This window comes from Sarcophilus harrisii, chromosome 1, assembly GCF_902635505.1.
Source record: "Sarcophilus harrisii chromosome 1, mSarHar1.11, whole genome shotgun sequence".
Taxonomy (NCBI): Eukaryota; Metazoa; Chordata; class Mammalia; order Dasyuromorphia; family Dasyuridae; genus Sarcophilus; species Sarcophilus harrisii.
Genome location: NC_045426.1, coordinates 621,889,894 through 621,914,950, shown reverse-complemented (window position 1 = coordinate 621,914,950; position 25,057 = coordinate 621,889,894). Strand labels below are relative to the sequence as shown.

Genomic DNA, 25,057 nt, shown 5'->3' with positions numbered 1-25,057 from the left:
TCTCTTTAACTTGCCTTGCTATTTATTTAATCTCCTTTCAGCCATGGATCCCTCCCTTATCTCCTTTCCCATCCTTTTGCTCCCTCTTTATTCCATTCTGTTAATCTAAAGACCCTGTCCAACTGTCATAAATCTATACACCTTCCTATATTCTTCTTTGTTCCAATTGCTCCTCCCTTATTTCTTTACAGATTTTGGAGGATTCTATTCTCTTCATGGTGTATGTTTGTGTATGTGTGCTGTGTGTGTGTTTAGGTTTAGGTTTTAGAACTACCAGTCCTCCTCCCCTCTTTAATGCCTCTGTGTTGGTTCTTCCTCTGCACCTCATTCATATAGCCTAACCACTATTTTTTCTTCCTAGACAATTTTGCCTTTTAAAGTCATATCATACTCAGCTCTGCCTCAGTTTTTCTTTTGAACTACCCAATTATTGATGTCAATCTTAAACATATGGTATACATTTTCATATAAAAAACATAAACAATTTATCTTTATTGAGTCCCTGGAAATTAATCTTTGACGTTGGTTCTTATATGTTAATTTTTTTATTGAGTTTGGATTTGGTTGAGACACAATCCTGAAAATCTCTAAGTTTGTTGAATGTCCATATTTTTCCATTCAATAGTATGGTTAATTTTGCAGGATAAAATATTTTTAAATTCAGGCCTAGTTCTTCTGATTGTTGATATATATTAGTCCAGGACCTGTGGACTTTTATTGTAGCTGCTGCTAAGTCCAGTACAATTCTAATTGTAGCTCCAAAATTTTTTAATTTGTTTTGTTTGTCTATTTCTGGCAAAATTTTCTGTTTGATCCAGGGGTTTGGAGTTTGGCAATAATATTCCTATATGTTTTCCATGTGGAATCTTGTTGAAGTGGTAATACGTAGTTTTCTACTTGTACTTTCCTCAATGTTCTATCACAACAGGACAATTTTCTTGGATCATTTCTTGCATGATTGTGTCAAGATTCTTTTTTTTTTTTTTTTTTGCTCCCTGCTTTCAGATAGTCCAATTATTATGATATTTTCTCTTCTTGATCTGTTCTCCAGATCTGTTGTTTTTCTCAAGTTTCATATTCTGTTCTATTTTTTTCAATCTTTTATAGTTTCACCAACTTTCCCTTGCCCAATTCTAATTTTCATGTTTTTATTTATTTAATATTTTCCACAGTTACATTCAAAACAAACAAAAAATACATTTCTTTTCAAATTTTTTGAGTTCTAGGTTCTCTCCCTTATCCCCATTTTGTGAAGTTATACAAAACATTCCATAAAAGTCAAGTTATGAAAAAAACGTAAGATGTCTGAAGCTAATAAAAATAAAAACCCTCATGAAAATTGAGAGAGAGAGAGAGAGAATGCTTCAATCTTTATTCAGACACAATCAGTTCTTTTCTCTGGGTGTGCATGGGATTGTTCATGGGATCCTTCACAGTAGTTGAGGATGATTGTACTATTGAGAACAGCAAACTCATTCACAACTGGTCACCCAGGAACATTATTATTACTATGTGTGCAGTACATTTCACTTTGCTTGAATTCATGGAGGACTTTCCATGTCTTTTTTTTTTTCTGAGAACATCCTGCTCATCATTTCCCATAGAACAATAATATTCTATCATAAATACACACCACAGTTTATTGAACCATTCCCTAATTGATGAGCATCCCCTCAATTTTTCATTGTTTTTTTGTACTGAAAAGAGTTGTTATGATATTTTTTGTACATTTTCCTTTTTTTTCTTCCCCAGGCCTCTTTGAGCACTCACACTGAGTAGTAGTGTTATTAGGTCAAAGGATATGCAAGAATATATAGCCCTTTGGGTACAGATCATATCTTTTGACCTTTTTTTTTAATTAGGGCATAGCTCTTATTTTTTATAAATTTGACTCAGTTCTCTCTGTTTTTGAGAAATGAGGCCTTATCAGAGAAACTTGCTTCAAAATTCTTTTTACAATTACTTTTGCTAATTGTATTTCCCCCCATTTATTCTCTCTCTTCTTTCACCTTGTCCCTCCTCAAAAGTGTTTTGCTACTGACCACTCCCTCCCCTAATAGGCCTTCTTTTTTATCACCCTCCCCTCTTCCCATATCCCATTCCCCTCCTATTTTCCTACAGGGTAAGACAGATTTCTACATCCCTATTGAGTATGTATATTATTTCCTCTTTGAGCCAATTCAGATGCAAATAAGATTCATTCACTCACTCTGTCTTCCCCTTTTCCCCCTCCATTGTAAAGGTTTTTTCTTGCCTCTTTTTTTATGGCAGATAATTTACACCATTCCACGTCTCCCTTTCCATTTCTCCCAGTAGCTTCCTCTCTTGATCCTTAATTTCATTATTAAAAAAAAAGATTATCATCTCATATTCAACTCACAATCAGGCCCTCTGTGCACATATATTCCTTCTAACTGCCATAATAAGAAGAATGTTCTAATGAGTTACAAATATCTTCCTCCCATGTAGGAATGCAAACAGATAAATCTTATTAAGACCTTTGCTATCTCACTTTTTTGATTACTTCCTTATTTTTCTTCAGAATCCTGTCTTTGAAAATCAAATTTTCCATTCAACTCTGGTCTTTTCATCACAAATGTTTGAAAATCTTCTATTTCATTGAATGACCATCTTTTCCTCTGAAGGATTATACTCAGTTTTGCTGGGTAGGTAATTCTTGATTGTAATTCTAGTTCCATTGCTCTCCAGAATATCACATTTCAAGCTCTCCAGTCCTTTCATGCAGAAGCTACTAACTCTTGTGTAGTTCTGATTTGGGCTCCACTGTACTTGAATTGTTTCTTTCTGGATGTTTTCAATATTTTCTCAACTTGAGAGTTCCGAAATTTGGCTATAATATTCCTGGGAGTTTTCATTTTGATATTTCTTTCAGGAGGTGATCATTGTGTATTCTTTTAATTTCTATTTTACTCTTTGGTTGTAGAATATCAGGACAGTTTTCCTTCATAATTTCTTGCAAGATAATGTCCTGGCTTTTTTTTTTTTTTTTTTTGACCATGACTTTCAGGTAGACTGATAATTTTTAAGTTCTCTTTCCAAGCTCTATTTTTTATGTTAGTTTTTTTTTCCAAATGAGGTATTACACATTTTTTCCTTTTGTTTTTCTTTTTTTTAGGTTTGCTTTATTGTATCTTGATTTCTCATAAAGTCATTAGCTTTCATTTGCTCAGTTTTATTCTTAAAAGATTTATTTTATTCAGTGAGTTTTTATACCTCCTTTCCCAATTGGTCATTTTTTCATTTCAAGACATTCTTCTCCTCACTAGGTTTTTGCATTTCCTTTTGCACCACTCTCAATTCTTTTCATAATTTTTCCTCAATTTCTCTTACTTGGTTTTCAAAATCCCTTTTGAGTTCTTCCATGGCCTGAGCCCCATTCTTATTTTTCTTGGAGACTTTGGATATAGGAGCTCTGATTTTGTTATCATCTTCTGAGTGTGTGTTTTAATCTTCCTTATCACCATTAATAGCTTTCTTTCGTTTGAATCTTTTTTTCTTCTGTCTGCTCACTTCCCTAGCCTATTACTCCGCTTTTAACTGAGGATTTTAATTTAGAATATTTCCATGGTGGAGGGTGGAGTTTCAGAGGTTTTGTGCAAATGTTTTCAGAGATCCCTCTAGAAACCTCCCCACAATGCCTCTTTTCTGCCCTGGATCTGTTAAGTGTGTCCCCACCCCACTGCATCTATAAGAACTATTTGCTAAATCAACAGAGTTCTGCTTTGCTGATGCTTTATCCAGGGTTAGGGCCAGGGCTGAGCTGGAGCAGCATGTACTGCAACTGCACACCAAACTCTCACCATGTTTCCACAGACCCTCTCCAGTGATCTTCTGAATAGACTCTGATGTTCCAGGCTGAGAGGTCTAGAAGCCTCTAACACTACTGCTAAGAGGTCCTACGCAGCTGATACTGTAGCCCTGACCAGGACTGGGTCTGGGTCTTGGTGGGTGCTGGGCCTCGAACTGCACTGGTACAGCCTGCACTGAAATTATGAGCTTGGCTCCCACCCTGGTTCCACAGACCTTTTCTGTTGATCTTCTAGTCCTTTTTGATGTCTCTGGGCTGCCTCCAGCACTGCCACTTTATTCAGAGGTTTGGCTGGAACCCAGGATGCCCTGGCATGGCCCATACCCAAAACTGCATACTGGACTCCCACCTTCATGTCACAGAACTTTCCTGTTGATCCTCCAAGTTCTTTTCATCTGAAAAATGTTCTACTCTAACTTTTGGGGTATTCTGATGCTCTAAAATTTTTTAGTCGTTATTAAAAAGAATTTGGAGCAGTTTGAGAAAGAGGTTGGGTAAATTCCAGCCTTTCCTCCACCATCTTGGCTTGGCCTCCTCAATTCTAATTTTTAAAAAAGTATTTTCTTCTTTAAGACTCTGTACCTCCTTTTCTAGTTAATCACTTTCATACCCCTCATAATCTTTTTGCTTTTCTTAGATGCTCTTTTTCTTTCTGTCTTTTTTTTTTTAAGTTTTTCCTCAATCTCATTTGATTTTTGAGATTTTTTGAGTTCTATAAATTCTTTCTGGGTAGGTTGTCATTTAGCATTACTCTTTAGAATAGAAGAAGCTTTTTTCTTTTTCTGCTTCACTGTCTTCCTCTGAAGATAAACCCTCATTTTCCTTATTTCTATAGTAAGATGGTTGGCTTCTTTGCTTGTTCATTTTTTTTAAAGGAGAAGTATTAATGTAAGCATCTCTAATCTAAACCTGGGATAGCACTGGCTTCACTTCAGCTCTTTCCTCTGACCTGGATCCTCAAACCAAAACCTCCATCCTTCTTCAAGCACTCACAGCCAGCACCACCCGTACCCCATTGCCTCTACACTCATTTGGTGTGCTTGTTCCTTCTTGCCAAAGCATCTCAACAATACAGCTGGGCCTGGTGTTCCTAATCAGCAAAGATTCCTTCAGTCTTCCCAGACTCAGATCCCCATCTTACCAAGTTGTCCATGAGGTAAAATTTTCTATTTTATAAGGTGAGACTCTCTCTGTACCCAGCTAGTCCCCGGACTCCCCACTTGCTATTTCTAAGAATCTAGCCTGTAGGTGTTGACACTTCTCACTGGTTCAACCTTAGTCTTGGGTTTGTTTGTCAGATCTTCTCCAGTAGCCCCAGAAGGATCTCTGTGCTGCCCCAAGTCTTCTTCTTCTTCATTTTTTTTTACTGGTCTATGTTAAGAAACAATTTTGTTTTGTTTGTTTGAGAAATCAGGAAAGCTTGGAATTTGCTGGTCTACTCTGCCATCTTTCTATAATCCTCCTCCCCTCATATTTTAGTTTTTATTAAGGAAATGATTTTGATCATTTAGAGCTCTATAATATAGGATGGACATTCTAGATAACCAGTTTATTATCAGTATTGATCTTGTACTAAATGAACTCCTCAGTACAACCCAAGGAATTCTTATTAAGTGTCTTTCATGTGTAAAGCAGTGCAAAGCTTCTGGAACTACAAACACAAAAAATAAAACTGCTTACCCATGAAGAGTTTGCATTCTACTGGAAATGTATAGACTATATGCTGACAAGACAGAGCAGCATGTGAATGTTATATGCTTTCATGTGAATTATAATAGTTGACATTTACAAAGAAGGTTGATATTTAAGGTTTTTTTTTTTTAAAGATAAATTTTAGAGTATGACCTGAAGTTAATCTAGATTCAGCCCAATTCAAAATATAAGTATCAGAAGATGTTTCTCTCTTTCTTTTGGTGGCATTATTTATGGTCCTCACAATTCCCAGGGTGTGGGTAAAACCAAACTAATGTTGCAAAATCTTTCCTTTCCTCTCCCATCTTCTCTATCATTAAGTCAGATAAAATTTATTAAACATATATTATTTGTCAGAAACCTTGTTAAGTTTTGGGGACACACAAAAAATAAGAAAGCAGAAAACCTGGCTTCAATAAGCTCACAGTCTAATGGTCAGTGTCAAAATACAAACAACATGACAGCTAGGTAGGTAGCACAATGAATAGAGTATAGGATTTGGTGTCAAGAACTATTGAGATCAAATCATGTCTCAAATTAATATCTGAGCTTATTGATTATTTGATACTAGGCAAGTCAGTTTAAATTATGGCTGCCTTAGTTTTCTCATTTGTAAAATGGAAATAACATCTACCTTTCGGGATTGTTGTGAGGATCAGATGACATGCAAATGGAAGAGGAGAGGAGCCTGAGGAAAGCTTTATTCTTTTCCTTATTCCGTCATCTTTTGATTAAGAAAGAAAAAAAAAAACTTCAGATAGACAGAGGCAATATGAAATAAGTCTCTGGATTTGAGAGTTCAGATTCATATGAATCTATACAAATCACTTATGTTTTCTAAGCCTCAGTTTCTACGTCTGTGCAATGAGCATGAATATGCTTATACTTCAAAGACTTTATGAAAAAAGTATTATAGAAATTTGAGTGAGGACCCTGACCCTACATCAAACTTTCATGCCTTAACCTTATTAAACTCAATCATTATCCTTTTTCTTTCCCTGTTTTCAGTTTTCCAATCTTCTGACAGAAATCCTGTAGTCTATTCTGAATGGGAGGTAGGGGAGGGACAGGTCTCTACAATGGGAATTATTCTAATCTATATTCATCTTTTCTTTTCCTTTTCCTTTCCTTACAGAAAAGAGCAATTGGAGGCAGGGGCCAGGTAGGTGTTCTTTATTAACACACTTCATGTCAAGTTAATAAGCATGTATTAAGCACCTACTGTGTACCAGGCATATGCTAAGTACTGATAAAAAAAGAAAAGCAAAAATATCCCTGCCCTCAAGGAACTCTTAGACTGATGGGAAAACAGTATGCAAACTACTAGGTACAAATAAGACATAGACAAAATAAATTATAATTTTAATGGGAAGGCATTACCATTGTGGGAACTCATGAAAAGTTTGCTTCATTCCTCCCTCCCTTCATGCATTCTCTTTTCCCCTCCCTAACTCCTTCCTTCCTTCCTTCCTCCCTCCCTCCTTCTTTCCTTTTCTCTCTTCCTCCTTCCTTCCCTCCCTCCCTCCCTCTCTCCTTTCCTTTCTTTCTTTATATCAGTACCCCAAGTTACCAAGATCCTGCTTACAGACTAACACACTATAGGCAAAGGGATTTCAGTTATTCACATGGAATGATTAGCTAACAGATTTTGCTGGCTTCAGTGCTTTCTCTGCCATTTTATGTTGGCTCCCTTTGTGCTGTCAAATACTCATTAATGAACTACATTTAAAAAGTGATTTGGAAACATTTTGTTTTCTATTACAACATTTAAAAAAATTATTCAGAGCTCCCAGAGTATGAAAGAAACATATTCATAATACAAATTATTTGTATAGATAAACAATATTTATATTTCTATATTATGTGTAGATTATATGTGTGAATATATGAAGAATCTATGATTCCATCAGAATAAGGAACTCCTTGTGCAGGAATTCCTTATAATGATCTATCTCTAGTTGGTGATCTATCTCTAATAAGTCCTAAAGTATTGCTTTATTGCTTTAGACATCTAGAGATTAAATAACATTCCTGGTGTCATGTAGCTACTAAGTTTCAGAGGCAAGATTTGAAGAAGTCCTTCCTTATTCCAAATAGTATACTGTATACTATGACATATCACCTCTAAAGTAATATAGAGTAAATTTCTAAGCAATTCTCTGAAAATAATAACTTTAAATATTAAATCAAATTATGAAGACCTTCATCTTTCAGCTCTGGGAACCTTCAAAATCTTAGTCTGACACTCAAAGCTTTAATTCTCTTGAAAAGAGAATGTTCACATCTTGAAGTTACCAGACTTTTCTCAGGAAACTGAGCTCCTCCAAGTTACACTGACTAATCACTTCTAAAAGATTTCATAACTAGATAGAAAGATAAAATATTTGCTAAGCACTTACTCTATACTTGAAAAGTAACTAGAAAGTAATACTTAGACATGGTTACATCTGTCTGCTGAAGGCTATCCTTCCATACCCAGAAATAATCAATACAATCAATACAAATAAATGTGGAAATCTTAACAGAAAGAGAAAACTCAAATTCTAATTAAAAATCTTTCACTAAAATATACCTTTTCTCAATTTTAGTTACATTTTAGAAAGTGGCAGATGATGGATCCACAAATGTATCTAGTCACATACTATTAAAAAAAAACAGTTTTAAAAATATTAAGAGATAACAAAGACACAAATATTTTATAGAGCTCTTCTTAAAAAAAAAAAAAAAAACTATCACTTTTTGGTGGAGTTCCCTTTACCAGCTTCTGGGAACAATATGGCAGAGCTACCAGCAAGACATTTTCAATATTTTGTGAAAGCTAATAATGACTTACAATGAACAGAACATGTTGATACTTTATTAGGCATGAATGACCTTATTGCTGATTTTGAAGGACTTCAAAGGACTTCTAAGAACAAAGTTTTGCCATATAATTAATCACAGTTATAGTAAGGAGAGACACACATTGAATTTTCAGAATTTTTAAAAATTTCTGATAATTGGTTTTCACAAATCATAAGTTCATGAGTCATTTGGGTGTCCTGAACACCCCTAAAGCTAATATAATCTTAGGCTTTAAGGACATTAGTTTTGTCATCTTCTACTCTAGTCAGATCACCTTTGGGATATTGTGTCTATCCTTGGCATTATATTTTAGGAAGGGTATTCTACAGATGAACAGAGTCAAAAAGAAATCATGATTCTATTGAGTCTCAGCTTCCTGTCACATGAGGTGCAATTGAATAAAGTAGGAATGTTTTATCCAAAAAAGAAAAAAAAAAAAAAAAAAACGAGGCAGAAATGAACATTTTCCTAAAACATTTAAGACTTATCAAGCAGAAGAGATATTTGATTTATTTTATTTGGTTCCAGAGAGCAGAATTGGGAAGAAGATTTAAAAAAAAATTATAGGTTTAAAGAAAGGAAAATATTCCTGCCTGGCAATTTAAAACTATTCAAAAGTGGAGTAGGCAGTTTTCAAAGTCAAGAATTCTCTCTTAAATTGTCAGTCACTTGACAGGAGGTAAAATGAGGTTGTTGCTCAAGTATGTTGTTGATATAGTTGTTTAGTTGTTTTTAGTCATGTCCAACTCTTCATTATCCTATTTGAGATAGGCTTAGCATTTGTTATCTTCCATTTCCCAATGAGAAAACAGGTTTAGGAAGACTGATTTGCCATAGCCCACATGGTGAATAAGTATGCGTGCCATAAATACAACTTCTGACTCCAAAGTTTGTGTTTTTTCCACCATTGTTAGTGACATTTGGAGAGCTGGTGAAAATATCAGAGGAATAGAAATGTCTTTGAATAATTTTCCAGTGGATAAAGTGTATTTCTTTCTGATTTAATTTCCCTAAGACATAAATTGAAATTTCTTTATGAGAGACACCATCTCAACCAAGGAACAGAACTACTTAAAATCACCTTGTGATGAGATCTTGATCGTTTTTAGTTTCCAAATTCCCTTGGATGAAGTCCATAATAACCCAGCTTATAATAAGCTCTGATATGTTGAAAAGAATATTATAGTGCACTATTCAACAGTATGAAATCCAACTCAAGTTTTCTGTCTACCCTGCACAATCTGGATAATGGATATAAAGTTGTTTCTTTCTTAGATATTGAATACTTGACATCCATTAAAGGAAATTCCAAAGTAGGGCTGACTAAAGATCCACCATCAACCAAATCCTCATTCATCTAAGGGTCTCATTTCTCCACTTCAGATTTGCATTTTGGATAATATCTAATTAAAGCTGAGCAAGAGGTATTTAAAGTTTTCTCTGAAGGTTTTTAATGAAAGCATTTATTCTTGATAAAAGCACTGAGTTTTGAAGAGCACTTTACAAATATCTTATTTTAGCCTCACAAAACCCTAGGAAGTAGGGGCTATTATTATCTCCATTTTTAGTTGAGGCAATTGAGATGAAGTTTAAATGACTTGCCCACAATCACAAAGCTAGTGAATGTATGAGGCTGGATTTGAAATGATTTCTGATTCCAGGTGTAGTGCTTTACTTATTGTGTTACTTTGTTGCCTCCTATTTTATTTTAATTTATTGAATATTCTGCTTTAAAGGATACATAATTTCACCTTGATGGGTATTACTTCCTCTAATGTAGACACAATGTGTCCACATCCTGGAAGTTTCATGAACCTATGACCAAAAAATTCCTGGTGTTTAAACATTTACACACATAATTGATATTGTCAAATATACCAGGCTATATTTCACACACATATACACAATCACAAGTCACCTTCAAGGTCATCAGGTCTAATCCCCTTATTTTACAAATAAAAATACTGAGGTCCAGAAATAAATGACTTCCCCAAAAGCACATAAGTACAGATTGTCATAACTGAGATTTGACTTGAGTTCCTCATATTCCAAAACCAGTGCTCTTCACACCATAGCGGCTTGGTATTGTCTATAGAAACTTGTTTTCTACTAACAGCACTTTCAAGAACCTATTTTCATTATAATGCCTTGATAAAACATCAAGAAAATTTTCGGGGTAAGGGTATTAAGGAAAATATCTAGGAATGAAAAATTACTCTCTCTCTAAGATCACATCATGGAGGCACAGTAGCCTATTTTAAGATGAGGACATTTGGAAAGGTAGGGGTATTTCTTTCTGCTTTGAGAAAGATAACTTAAGATTTCTGCTTTGAGAAAGCCCCAAATCCATAGGCTGGAGACTCACAAACTGGGTACTGGGAGAAGGAATATTCCATGAACTTCTCTCAGTATCAGGCTATTAAGTAGATACTATGTCCAAACACCCTATAGAAGATAGAGAAATAGTGGAAAAGGGAAGAAAGAAGTATAAAATTGTAGCTTGAGGGAATGATAGAATTAAGTGAAAGGGGTTTTGATGTGTTTTTAAGGATAAGAGAGTTCTGGGCATATTGGTAGACATCAGTGAATGAGCCAGTAGATAAATTGAAGATTTTGGAAGGGCAACATTATGGCAACAATCTGACAGAGGACAGTGCAAATGAAACTTTGAAGGGAGAATGGTTGCCTCTTTCTTCATCAGAGATTGAAATTAGGCAGAGAGAGAGAATGATAGTAGGAGACTTTGAGATATAGAGTATAGGAGAAAAGGGAGCTCACAACAAATGGCTTCTATTTCTTAAGTTATCTTATAATAAAATCTCTTAGGACTTTATGCTTTTAGAACATAGAATGAAAAAAGTGATATAATGGACAGAACATAGACCTGGGGTTGACTCAAATGTCCCTGATTTCATGGTTCTACTTCTGTAAACTGTTCATTGTGTCTCTCATTCCATATGTGCATTACCAGTTGTCAGAGGCTGAAAATTCAATGACAATAAACATGAAAAACACACCCGACATAGAGTCATCTATCTTAGATGTTTTAGAAAGCACTTTAGTTTCTTCTACAAGATTCTCCATTTTGAGCATCATAGCTTATTACATCTTGAAGGAATTTTGCATTTCTCTATCCTCACAGATATGTCCAAATCACACACTGAAAACTAGGGCCTTGAAAAGTAAATGACTAGGATCACACAGAGCTTGGAGGAGAGTTGGGATTCAAACTCAGATCTATAATTTCAACTCTAGAGAGCTTTATACTATACCAGGCTGCCTTATCTACTCTCTTTACATTTGTTATCCTCATATTGTATCTTTGCACTGATGCTAAGTATTAAATACTTAAGATGAAGAAAAGCTTTTTATCCTCTGGATTATTGAAAAATGGTGGGAAAAGTACTCTTTTGACTGAGCACTATCAGTTGTTGCCATTTTTCTTTTCTGCCTAAGTCATTTTATGTTTCTAAGTATCCTCTCTGTTGATTCTCGACAATTCTGAAGTTGAAGGAACTGCTAATGCCTCTATTTGATGCCCCATCTCAGTAACTTCTCCTCTTTACAGTAATATCACATTAAATAGGGAGGCTTTCTTTGACTATAGTCTCACCAGAAAATTTAGATATAAGATCAAGTTTCAACATTGGTGACTGCATATGCTTCCTTTTTCCTCATCATTAGCTTCTTTCACTAATGGTCACAGAGCCCGTATGGAAAAAAGGGAAGTTCAAAAAGATAGCACTAAACTCAAATATTAAAAACAAAGCATTTTCCTACTAGGATCTAAGTGTCAACATGCCATTGTAATTTGCTTTCTTTCCCTATGATATCAACTAGCATTTATTGGGTATTTATTAGATGTCAGGCACTGTGCTAAGCTCTGAGGATATTTAAAAAAAACAAAAACTAGTTCTTAGTTTCAAGATGCTCACAATGTAATGGGAAAGACTACATGAAAACAACTATGTATAAACCTGTTATTACAGAATCATTTAGGAATAGTCTCACAGGTAAGGCATGAAGATTAAGGAAGACCAAGGAAGGCTTCTGGTAAAAGGTATGACTTGTGCTCAGACTTGAAGGAAGATAGAGAAGCCCAGAAATGGAGATGAAGAGAGAAAGTATTCTAGACATGGCAAAGAACCAAGAAATTGTATATAATGGTCATAGTATGTAAGTTAAAATGAAAATTTAAAAAAAAAAGAAAATGCCCAGTAAAAATGAGATAAACAAATAGAAGGGATCATAATAATCTTAGTGGAAAATACCTTATGTTATAGGGAATTATAGACTTTTAGATTTGCGAGAAATCTTAGAACTATTTTTCATCCTTCCCTTTTGGTTTTTGGAGAAGGGAACTGAGTCCCACAGGTGTAAAATGACTTGTTCAGTGTCATACAACTAGTTAGGAGCAGCTAGATGGCACAATAAAGTCCGGATTCAGGAAGAACTGAATTAAAAATTAGTTTCTAATATTTATTAGCTCTTTGACCCTAAGCGTGTTACTTTGCCTTGATGTCCTTATCCATAAAAAGGGATAATAATAGTACCTATTTCTCAGGGTTATTGTAAGGCTCCGATGAGTTACTAATTATAAAGTGCTTAGCACAGTATCTGGCACATAAAAATTATTATAAAAATGTTAGTAATTATTATTAGTGGCTGAACAGTCTTTAAATCCAAAAGCAGCTAATTCCTAGCCTAAGAACTTTTTCCCTATTAAATCACACTACCTGCACAAGCATTTTGCTTATAATATTTTTATACTCACTATTATCTTACTATTAAACTTCAGAACAAACTTGAATAATCAATAATATTAGAGTTTAACACGGCCAGTCTGATTTGTTTCAGACAATGAATGAGTCTGCATTTGTAATTTCATGAATGTGGAGAACCCTTGGTGGGGAAACTCCCCCACCTGATACTGACTAGCATTTCATCTATAACCTTTACTTGTAGGCTGATAAATCTTGAGCTGAAAAGAACCTTTGAAATTATCTGATCTAATCCCCTTATTTTACAAATGAGGAAACTGGGATCTAGAAAAGTTAAGTCATACATGAGTCGGAAGTAGTTGAGTTAATATTCAAATTCAGGTTCTGTGAGACTAGTGTACCATACCACAGTGAGCTTCCTAGGAGCAATCAGAGGCAAGAGAACCTAAGTATTCCCATCTCCAAGATACTGTATCTGCTATGTAATTTTTTATCTCAACACAAGTATGATCCCCATTTTACTAATGAAGAAAATGAGGTTCAGAAAGCCAATGCAATTTTCATGAAGCATACACAGTTTGCTGGTCTTGAATCCAGATATCCTAACTCTTAAGTAAATCACCAATATATTTCTCATTGGCATGTTACCAAATCCACTGACTGTTCCCCACTTTGATTGGCCCATGTGATGATAAAGAAATCTGGACTGAGTCTCTAATAACCCTAAAGTCCTGGAATAAAAAAATCAAAGGTCATGGGAAGTGCTACTTTCCTTCATTCTTCTGGCTAAATATCATGCAAGGATAAAGGAGGATACAATTCATAGGACATGGGAAGTGAATAAGTAATTCCAAGTATTATATCAGAAATTCGTATCTCTCTCTCCAAATGATGACTTGAACTCTCAGAATGATGTGTTTCAATAACAGGTATACTAACAAGCATTGATTTGATAAGTTATTTGTTGAGATGTCCAAGAAACTATCAAACTGATATTTGAGTTTGTAGAGGGAGTGAAGGAAGAGAAATGCCATGATAAACTGAAAACAACTACCATGGAGGTCAATAGGTTTGGGCACAGGAAGAGTAATGTTTGGAAGATGCACCCATTTCTTTACAAGTGAAGACAATTGGAAACATCACTTTTGACATGAAATAGCAATGCATGAATACAAATATGTCATAAAGTTAGCAACATGGAGGTAAATGCATCTTTATAGTTCTCACAAAAACTTTGTGGGATGAAGTCTATTACTGAAAGGTGGGGATAAGGGAAGAATATGTTTTATTCAAAAGAAACACCTAATGGAAAGAGTAGAGGAATTGCACTAAATGTCAAAAAGATAATAGGAATTTGCAAATTAGATATTAGAAGACTAGGAGAATATTTGGGTAAGTATAAAGGAAAAAGGAAAATAAATGTTATTGTTGTGGAAAGTAAATTATAGATACACTAAATGGAATAGATGAATAGCAATTTCTGATACATATCACACAAATAAAATGTAAGATATAGCAATGAAGAATTATATTCCTCACCAAGGCTATTCAAATCTTCTCCTCTACCTTCACTCTCCCAGTGTTGCCTGCCCCCCACCAAAAGATAATTATGACTTCTTGTCACTTGTCTTGAATGAAAAAATCAAGCCCAAATATTATTAGTTCCCATTTACCTTTTACTCTATTTTTCATAACTTTTTGGATCCAAGAACAAGCATTTCTTCTTGCTAGACTAAACACTCCCCATTCACACAGTTACAATCCTTGTTCAGGTCTGCCTCCCATCTACAAGGAACACTGTGCTAATTTTGTAAAATACAAGCTCTTTAGCTATATTTTGTAAGCTATATTTTGATTCTAGATAATCTCTCTAATTTTATTTTACATACCTCCATTTCATTCTCTCTGTGTTCCATCCAAACTAGTTTGAATTATCTCCAGGCTCCAACTATTATGCCAAGTCCTAATTCTTACCTGGAATGTACTCATACTTCATCTTTATTTTTTTAGAATCTAACTTCCTTGAAGACTCATTGAAGTTTTCCTTGATTCCCCCCACCCCTTATTTCCTCCATCTGTTAGTGTTCTCTCCTTTAGATCCCTTTATCTGATCTTTCCTTTGTGTCTGTACTCCCTACTTTTTAATTATACTTAATTATATTCAAATTGTGTACTCTCTTTAGTAGAATATAAACTCCCCGAGGATGGATTCTGTTTTATTTTTGTCTTATATACTCCATTTCTAGCACAGTGCCTATAAATATTCAATATTTTCTGAATTGAATTGAGGTCTCTATTCATTTGTTGGGGTTTCTCTCTGTTAAAAGCAGAGACTTTGATGAATTCTTTACTTGGCATTTAACAATTTGTTTCATTTCCAAGATAGAAGAGAAAATAATGAAGAAAATTATCGCCCTGAATCTCCTGATGACCAACCAGAAAGAACTGTTTATTGAAATTACAACAATGTGAGAAAACTTGAGAGAAAATTATTGTGTCAGCAAATGTCAGTTCAATATAGTCTAATCCAAAAACCACGCACAAGACACTGTGCTAGGCACTAGGTATATAAAGGCACATAATTCAAACATTACAAAATATAACATATAACAATAAGTATGGTACAAGGTATAATAAACCTGTTTGCTCTGATCCCTCATCTATAAAATGAGCTGAAAAAAGAAATGTCAAATCTCTACCATGGATCTCTACCATGATAACCCCAAATGGGTCATGAAGAATCAGATCCCGAACAAAGGAACTATTGAACAACAAAAATAATGCATTGGGGCAAAGGAGAGTCAGTTAAATTAAGATTTAATCTTAGAGATTAAATCTGAGATTGGGATTAATTACTTTGGGCAGTGAAAGGATTTCACACGAGATCCTCTTAGAATGTAAGATCTTTGAGGACATATGCTATTTCCTTATTGCCTTTGTGTTCTGGTATCTAGAACAATACCTGACATATAGTACTCAATTAATGCTTTTTAAATTTAAATAGTTTTAAAAGTTTTTAAGAGCTAAAAAAGGACACATTGGATACATCCAAGTGTGAGGAGAGTAGATTTCAAAATGTCTAGAAAAATGTGAGTTTGGAACTTCATTTCAAGGCATTAAAGGAGATGTTGTCGGCTCAATATGGATGAGAGTCCCTCAATGCAAAATCCAGCTAAACAATTAAAAGTCATCCTGATGAGGAGATAAATGACACAGCTGAATAAACCAGTGCAAATGGCACTGAAGCAGTTGCACTGAGTTGGGATTTTTCAAGCACATTTACAAAAGGCAAGTGAGAGTAAATAGTGACATGGAACTCTCTGGATGACATCAAAAAGTTTGAAATTCCAGATGACCTGAGACTTGAAGAAAATGCCAAAAACAATCCAAAGAAATACATATTTACACTGCATCCTGGGAGAAGGGAGCATTTTCTGGGAAGAAACACCAATGTGGTGTCATGTCATGAAACCAACTCAATTTCAGCCACGCTCCCCAATACTTCCTATAATGTTCACATGGAGTTGAGAATGAAAAACTTACTTATTGCTTCTAGGAACCTGCCCAATTAAATTGTCCCCACCAAAATCATTCCCATTGGCTGTGGTAACAAGAATCTATGTGGAATCATGAGACTATACAAAGAAACATGAATAGGGCCCTAGACTGCAAGTCAGAAAGTTGTTTATTGTTGTTGTTGTTGAGTTCTTTAGTCATATCCATCTGTTACCCCGTGGACTATCGCATGCCAGGCCCTTCTATCTTCCACTAACTGTCCAACTTAATGTTCATTGTTTCCATGACACTATCTATCCATCTCATCCTCTGCCATTCTTTTCCTTTTGCCTTCAATCTTTCTCAGCATCAGGATCTTTTCCTATGAGTCCCTTCTTCTCATCATATGGCCAAATTATTTAAGCTTCAGCTCCAGTATTTGACCTTCCAGTGAATATCCTGAATCAATCAGTATTGATTGATTTGATATCCTTGTTGTCTAAAGGACTCTCAAAAATCCTCTTTAGCACCACAATTCAAAACCCTGCTAGAGGCACTTATGAGTAATCTTGGGGGAAAAAAAATGTTTAACCTTTCTGAGACTCAAGTTTTCTCCTTTTTAAGATGGATATATTAATATTACCTTCCTTGCAAGGTTTTGGTAAGGTTCAAATGAGATATATGTATGTAAATAACTTTGCAAATATGAGAGAATTATAGAAATATGAACTGTTATATTTACAAAGAGAACACTTTGGATAATGGAGGATGAAATGGGAGTCACAAAATCAAATATAAATGAAATTTTTATTCTATTCAAAAGATTGCAAAGAATTTTCACTGAATGATGGGATCAGATTGAATCATTAAATTTAATTCAATTCAACAAACATTAAATAAGTACCTACAGTATGCAGACAGCTATGGTAGGCTCTGAAAAACGTGCAAGAGACATAGTCCCTGCCTTTATGGAATTGTCAGTTAATTTTCTGATTGTCAGCAGCTGATACTATTCTTCTAATTATGTGTTTTTTTGATACTTCCTTCCAATGATTAGCTGCAAACCGTAGCACTCCCAGGGAAAAGAACTGTCTCATTCCTCTTTGTGTGTTTGAGTAAATGCAGACCCTACCCTTCCTTTACTGGGTTGTGGGCTCTCTTTATTGTCCTGCTAACTGCTCCTCCCTTTGACCTGGGAACTTCAGAGTGTATGGCATTTGGATAAACTCCCTGTTTATGGTTTTAAGAGAAGAGTAAGAGAGCAGCATCTGAATCTTCAGGTTATATATGAAGATGAGAAAGGGAGGACTATAGAGGATGTTTGAGAAGAAAGGCTAGAAAGGCCAGAGAGGAACTTTACTGTGACATCCCAGCAGGAACAAAGTATTTGTCCACACAAGGCAAGGTTTGGTCCCCTGTTGATTATGTTCTTTTTTAAGCTTTTAGATTTGGCTATTACACAAGAGACTTCATTTACCACAAAATAAATCACTGCATGTTATGGAGAATAGAGTGATCTGGCTTTATAATTGGGTCTGTTTATAAAAATTCAGATTCAAAAATATTTCACATTCTAAAGAACAACTCCCCCTAATCCCCAACCTGAATAGTGCACCCTGCACAGTGGCCTACCTTGTTCACCTCTAGGTCCAGTTCGGATACTGAGCTATTCATAACATGTACATGTGTATAGGAGATGTATAGAAAAGACTGAGCAAATGGAACTAAATCTCTCTGTTTTTCTCTGCTTTTCTTTGTGTGTGTGTGTGTGTGTGTGTGTGTGTGTGTGTGTGTATCTGTCTGTCTGTGTCTGGTTCTATTTCTGTCTCGCTCGGTCTGTTTCTCTCTTCTGTCTCTGTGTATCTTTCTCTGTTTCTCTTTGTCTTTCTCTATCTTTCCCTCTCCTTCTGTTTGTCTATATCTCTCTGTTTCTCTGTATCTGTCTCTGTCTTACTCTGTGTGTCTGTTTCTATTTCTCTGATTGTATCTTTTTCCCTCTGTCTCTTTCTCAAGATATCTTAAGTTTGGAATGAGGAATATCTGCCTACCGACCAGTAGCATTTGGTTAATAGTATACTTGGGACAAAATTCTAGTTACTTTAACCAAGTTAGAGTCTTCCCATCTACTGGCATAGTTGAGACTAGAATCCACATATTTTACCTCCTAGTCCTGGGCTTTTTCCAGTGCATGGTATTACAAAATTCTACAGAAAAAAAAGAAGAAAGAAGAAGCAGAAGAAGAACAAGAATAATAGAAAAAAAACAAAACAAGAAGATATTAATAATTGTAGTGGTAGTAGTAATAGTAATAATAATGAATAGTATTATGTTTCACTTTAAGATTATAATATATTTTATGGACATTATCTTATTTGATCCTTACAAGAAACATAGGGGCTACTAACCATCTCCATTTCACAGATGAGGAAATGGAAGCCAACAAAGATTAAGTGATTTGCCCAGGATCAACCATCTAGTAAATGTATGAGTTAGGACTTTAACTCAGAGCTCCCTGACTTCAAACCCACCACTCACAGGAATTACTCCATCTTGGTATTATAATTATAGATTAACATAGCATATAACTATTACCTTTTATATTCATAGACCACTTGATATTTTTTGGAGCACCTTTCATGCATCTTCTAAACCTATTTATTTGCACACTAAACCTATAAGTTTGTATAGAATTATATTCATTTAACAGAGGAGGAAATTACAAACCTTGTGAAATTGGGCAAACTCATTAGCCTTTCTGAAATTTAATGTCCTAATTTGCAAAATAATTCTATATTTCCAAGACTTCATTAAGGGCAATATAAATACTGGCATTTCCTGCCTTCCACAGTTGTGAGTATCAAATGAGATCATGTATAGTGGGTTCTTTCTCTACATATTCATTAGAATATAGAATATTCTACAGAGTATTTTCTCCACAATAGCAATATAAAGTAGATAGGGAAGTAATGTGAAATTCATTTTAGCTGTGAGAAAATGGTTCAGAAAAACTGACTTTCCCAAACAGAGTCATAACTAGGGTGGTGATTTCGTGGGCAAGAGGAAGATTATTATATGCTAAGCTTTGGTGTTTTTACACTTTTAAAGGATTGCAAGAACTGTCCTCTAGTTTAGTATACCTGGAGCAAAAGCCTTGTTACCCTATTCTGTCTCCTATTCCAGGACTTTTTCTAGTAAATAGTGTCTATGAAATTCTTTGGAAGCAGATCATTAAGAGGTGTCTTTTGATCAGCTATGATACAAAAATGGCAGAAGAATAGAGTAGTTGGGACAGCAAGGGGTGGGGGTGAATAGGAAATCCAGTTGGCCTACTCTTCAAGTTCAGCAAGTAAAGAAAGAACTAGCATCATTTAACTATGGGTTGAGAACATTTGAATATTCTCATAGCCTTAATATCAACTGTAGTATAGTATTTCGTTCCATCTAGATTTTCTTTCCATCATTTGTGCATGTAGCAAAAGTAAAGGATAGTAGATGAACATCCACATGTCCATAAGATTATAAAAATAATCTCTCCATACATTGGGTAGATCTACTATAAGGATTTATGGAGGATTGTAGAATCAAAGATCTAATGTTGGAATGGACATTATGGTGCAGTAAAAGCATTGAGGTGGCTTGGTGGATGGAACTCTATACCTAGTATCTGAGAGCTCTGAATTAAAATGCAAGTTCAACTGCCTACTAGCCTTGTGATCCTGCACAAGTCACTTAGCCTGTCTGCCCCAGTTCTTTTATCTGTAAAATGGGAATGATGATAGCATTTCCTTCACTTATTTGTGAAATTGGAATAATAATAGCAAGAATAAATATAACATAATTATAGTAAGGGTGAAATAAGATAATATTTATAAAGCATTTTGCAAAAACAAAGTGTTATGCACAATGTCCTAAAAGTTTTAGTACATCTTTAAGCTGTTTGAATTTAAAGATATTTGAGACACTGTTAATTGCTAAATATTCTTCTTCTTGTTTTTTACTATTACTGATTTTACCCTAAAGAAACAGATCAAATAATACAAAGGACTCATAGGAACCCTTAACAACTAAGACACCCTGGAGCATGACAGGACCAGCTAGTCCAGCTCCTTCATTTTTCAAATAGGGAAACAGAAATTTACAAAAATTAAGTGACTTGCTTAAGGTCACACAACTATTGAGTGGTAAAACAGGAATTAGAATTCAAGTCCTTTGACTCCAATACCAACACTATCCCAACTAATTATACCTATAATTATTCCTGAGTTCTGTCTCTCTGCAATTCATCACTCTTACTATATACCAAGCAACAACTTTGCTGGTGTGTGTGTGTGTGTGTGTGTGTGTGTATCTTTAATACTTTTTTCATATGTAAATCCTTATAAATAATAATCTAGACACTCCCACCAAAAGTTTTTTTTTTCATTATTGAATATTGTTCTAAGGACTTGAAGGAAGTCCTTATTGAAAGGAATATTCTTCTAAGATTATAGTCTTCAAGGACATTTCTTCCATTCTGGCCCATAATACAAGTTTTGATTTTCAAAATACAAATAGGAATTAACTGGGTGACAGTGCTGATACAGGGAATTCCTAATTGAGCAAACTCTTCCATAAATGCAGGCTGGTCCTTTTTCTGAACTCTGTAACCATCGAGGGTAGTTTGGTAAAGACACGCATTAATAAAACCCAGAGGATAAAGGTACCATCTTTTGTTCACTCTCTTTTCTTTAGAAACAAAAAAAGTAAAATCTAGCTTTGTTTTAAACTAGACTTCTTTTTCTTATGTTTTCTTAGGTGCATTTATTGGCAGTCTTTCTTTACCTATTTTTCAGAGACAATCATGACCATCCATGGCCTAGAGGTTAAAGATTCACTGTCTTTTATTAGTCCCTGTACCATTCAGAATAAAAAAGCTTTCATTCTCTCTTTTCTAGCTTCAGCTCCCTTTTCAACTGGACCCAATTAGCTTTTGTTATTAGTTCCTCTGTGCTTAAAAGCCTTCCCAGGCAGGATCCTAGAAATTAGGTGCCATTTCTGAGATGAGCTTGTCATGATAGACCTTACTATGCCCACAGAGAACAAGGGTAGAATTATTCATTTGAAAGCAAGATTGAAAAGAGAAGACATGCTATTGTGGCTCAGGGGTTGAACTCTTTCCTTCACCTGACCATCCATCCATTTAGTATTCATTTTCTAGTGACAATTAGAAAGCAAAAAGATCCTTCCCCCTACTACAGGAAGAATTTAAGCCATTTAACCTATAATAACCAGAAGTAATTCACAGAAGATATTGCAGATTTTGGACTTGAGTGCTTTCTATTTCTGACATGTTCACCCCACACTCATAAATTATCATCTGGGACCCATATGGTTTGAAGTAAATAGAGGTGAACCCAATAGTAAAGAAAATAATAATGGTATGACCTGCAAGTCTATTTCAGTGCAAAAATATCCCAGCATCCACCTCTGAGATTCTTTACCCTAACTCAACTATTCCAATGTCACACATAGGGTTTAGAACCAGGACCACACATCTGTAATGAATTTTACTTTAACTATCTTATCATGATCTATGTGTATACTCTGTATATACTTATCTCCTGACAGGCTATAGTGTGGTCAACCTTCCTGCACTTTACAGCTGGCTTAAGTAAATCTATAAAGTACTAAATCCATATCAAGAGCCCATTGAAATTCATAACCCAATGTTTTCTGTGTTCTAGCAAAATATCCCTCTTCATTTTATTTCCCCCATTTTATATGTTCTCTTCTAAAGAATGAATTTTTTTTCAAATTATTAAATGACTACTACTGTGCCAGATACAAAATATTGATATAAAGATGAATAAGAAAGAATACTTGCCCTCCTAGAAGTTGCAGCTCAGTAGAGGAGGTGAGGCAACTGTAGAAATAACATAATCCAAAATAGAGTATGATAATTGCATTGAAGAGGTATAAAATTTCTGTTTATCTCTTGGAACCTGACATATGCAAACATGAGAGATGAGAGATTCATTCATAAATGTTCATTGAAGTATAAAACACTATAAGATATTAAGAAAAGCAAATATGAATTTAATGTCCTTCTTATCTTCAAGTAAGCAGTTAAATTTCAATGTCTATCTCCAATATTCTCCATGAAATGATGCATCTCTCTGTATTAATTTAAATATCTTCCTATATTGGTTATGGCATAGTAATATTCCATTACATTCATTTGCCATAATTTGTTCAGTCATTCCCCAACTGATGGGCACTCCCTTAGTTTCCAGTTACTTGTCACTACACAATGTTGCTATAAATATGTTTTGCATGAAAAAAAAAAAAAAACTATTCATCTCTACCCAGCCTGTATCTATAACTCTGGCAGTAAAAGAATTCCAAAGTGATTCCAATTTTAACGTTCTTCAGTTAAATCACCAAAGATTAGATGTACATGAAAATCTGAAGATAATCTAATCACAGGATCAGAGAAAAGAAAGCAGTAAGAGGCATCAAAGTCACAGGATCAAATTCAATCCAGTCATAATTGGATGGTGGAGCTAAGCACCAAAGAAATGGAGTGATCTCCCCAAAGCTACATGGGCAGTACAAGGAGCAGAACCTGGATCTGAAAAGAGAACATTTGACTCCAAAGTCAATACTTGTTAAATGACTTGGATTGACTTGGGATTGACTCAGGTGTCATCTGTGGGTGGCCACTCCCTTCATTTTAAAAATGAACAGCCTGAAGTGCAGAAAGGGATAACAACCTTTCAAGACTCACATAGCTGTTAGGTGACAGGATCTAGCCCCAAACTCAAGTCTTCTGACTCCAATTCCAGTGCTTTGCACATGTATCTTACACTACTTCTAACCTTCCTAACCTTTCAAGACTCACATAGCTGTTAGGTGACAGGATCTAGCCCCAAACTCAAGTCTTCTGACTCCAATCCCAGTGCTTTGCACATGTATCTTACACTACTTCTAACCTTCCTATATAAGGCTATATAGGTCACATATGGAATCAGAAAGAACCAAGTTCAAATGCTGCTATAGGTGCTTCATTGCTGTGTGACCCTAGGCAAGTCATCTGTCTCATTTTATAACTTCATCTATCTCAGAGTCTTTATTTGTAAAATAGAGATGATAATATCACTTACCTCCCAGGACAGTTGTGGGGAAAAATGATATGATATTTTGTAAAGTGCTTTAGAAGTAATAAAGTGTTATATAAATACTAGCAATTAACAATACAGAGGAGCAAAGCAACCCAAGACTTCAGGATTTGTAAATAATTCTTCCATCCAAAATTTGTTGTGAGAAAAACTCTGGTGACAGCCATGCAGAAAATCACTAAGGGTCTTATTTCAAACTGACAAAAGCTTTAATATAGCATGGTTCTTCCATGCCATGACCCTTGAGAATTTTCTTGCCTTGTCAACACCACTCTATGGTCATAGCCATCCACCATTGTGTAATCAGTTTTACTCTTCAGAAATCTAGATATATGTATTCATCTCTCTTAAGAACTTTAGAACTGATTGTATGACATGGGAGAAACTGGCAGAAGATCACCTAGCACAGTGTACCCTCATCAGAGAAGGTGTTGTGCTCTATGAGCAAAACAGAATTGAATTGGCTCACAATCACAAGAAGCATAGTTAGAAAGTCCACCCCAAATATCTAAGGGACTATAACCTGTGACAGAGCATTCCGAGCTCATGCTGGTCTGATCAGCCACAGTCAAACCTGCTGTAACTTGACTATAACATAGTGATGTCATTTTGGTACTCTTCAAGAACAAAGGACAACAACTAACCAACCAACGAGAGCCTGGAGTTTGTGGGTTGTATCAAAGATAAGTATTTATAATGCAATTCAAAAGCTCAGTAAAAAGAAAAACCAAAAACTAATAACAATAATAAGCATTTACTTATCACTTTAAGGCTTACAGAACACTTTGTTTGATCCTTGTAGTAGCTCTATGATATAGACACTATTATTATCCCCATTTTACAGATGAAGAAATTGAGGATGAGAGAGATAAAGTGACTTGCTCAGAATTACAAGCAATATTTACAATGGGATTTGAATTAAAATCTTTCTAGTACTCTATGCATTAGATCACCTAAATGCCTCAGTAGCTAAAATTCATGTGCTATTTTAGAGTTCACTAAGTCCTTGACAACTACTACTTTATCTATTCTGTACAACAAAGCAATAAGACAGGAGAAAATTGAGATTTATAACTAGGTTAAGTTACTTGCCCAAAGTCATTTAATTGATAAGGGCAAGATTTATAATAAGAGTTCAATCTGTCTGACTCAAAATCGAGAGAGTTTAACATGACATCATGATTCTCTCAAAGGAAATGTGTTAAGGTTGGATAATACAGAGCAGGGAAGTGAAAAGAGAAAAAGAATAAGTACTTATAATAGTGCTTACTATATACTAGGGACTGATCTATGTGCTTTATAAAAATGATCTCATTTTA

At 35.0% G+C, this 25,057-nt stretch overlaps 1 protein-coding gene across 1 annotated transcript in view; it reads left to right on the top strand.

Moving 5' to 3' along the window:
* Positions 1-25,057, top strand: part of KCNQ3 (potassium voltage-gated channel subfamily Q member 3) — a 433,417-nt gene that overhangs the window by 384,363 nt on the left and 23,997 nt on the right. Inside the window, exon 9 of the mRNA XM_003760398.3 lies at positions 6,657-6,683. Coding sequence (XP_003760446.3) covers positions 6,657-6,683 — 27 coding nt within the window. The remainder of the gene's footprint in view (positions 1-6,656; positions 6,684-25,057) is intronic.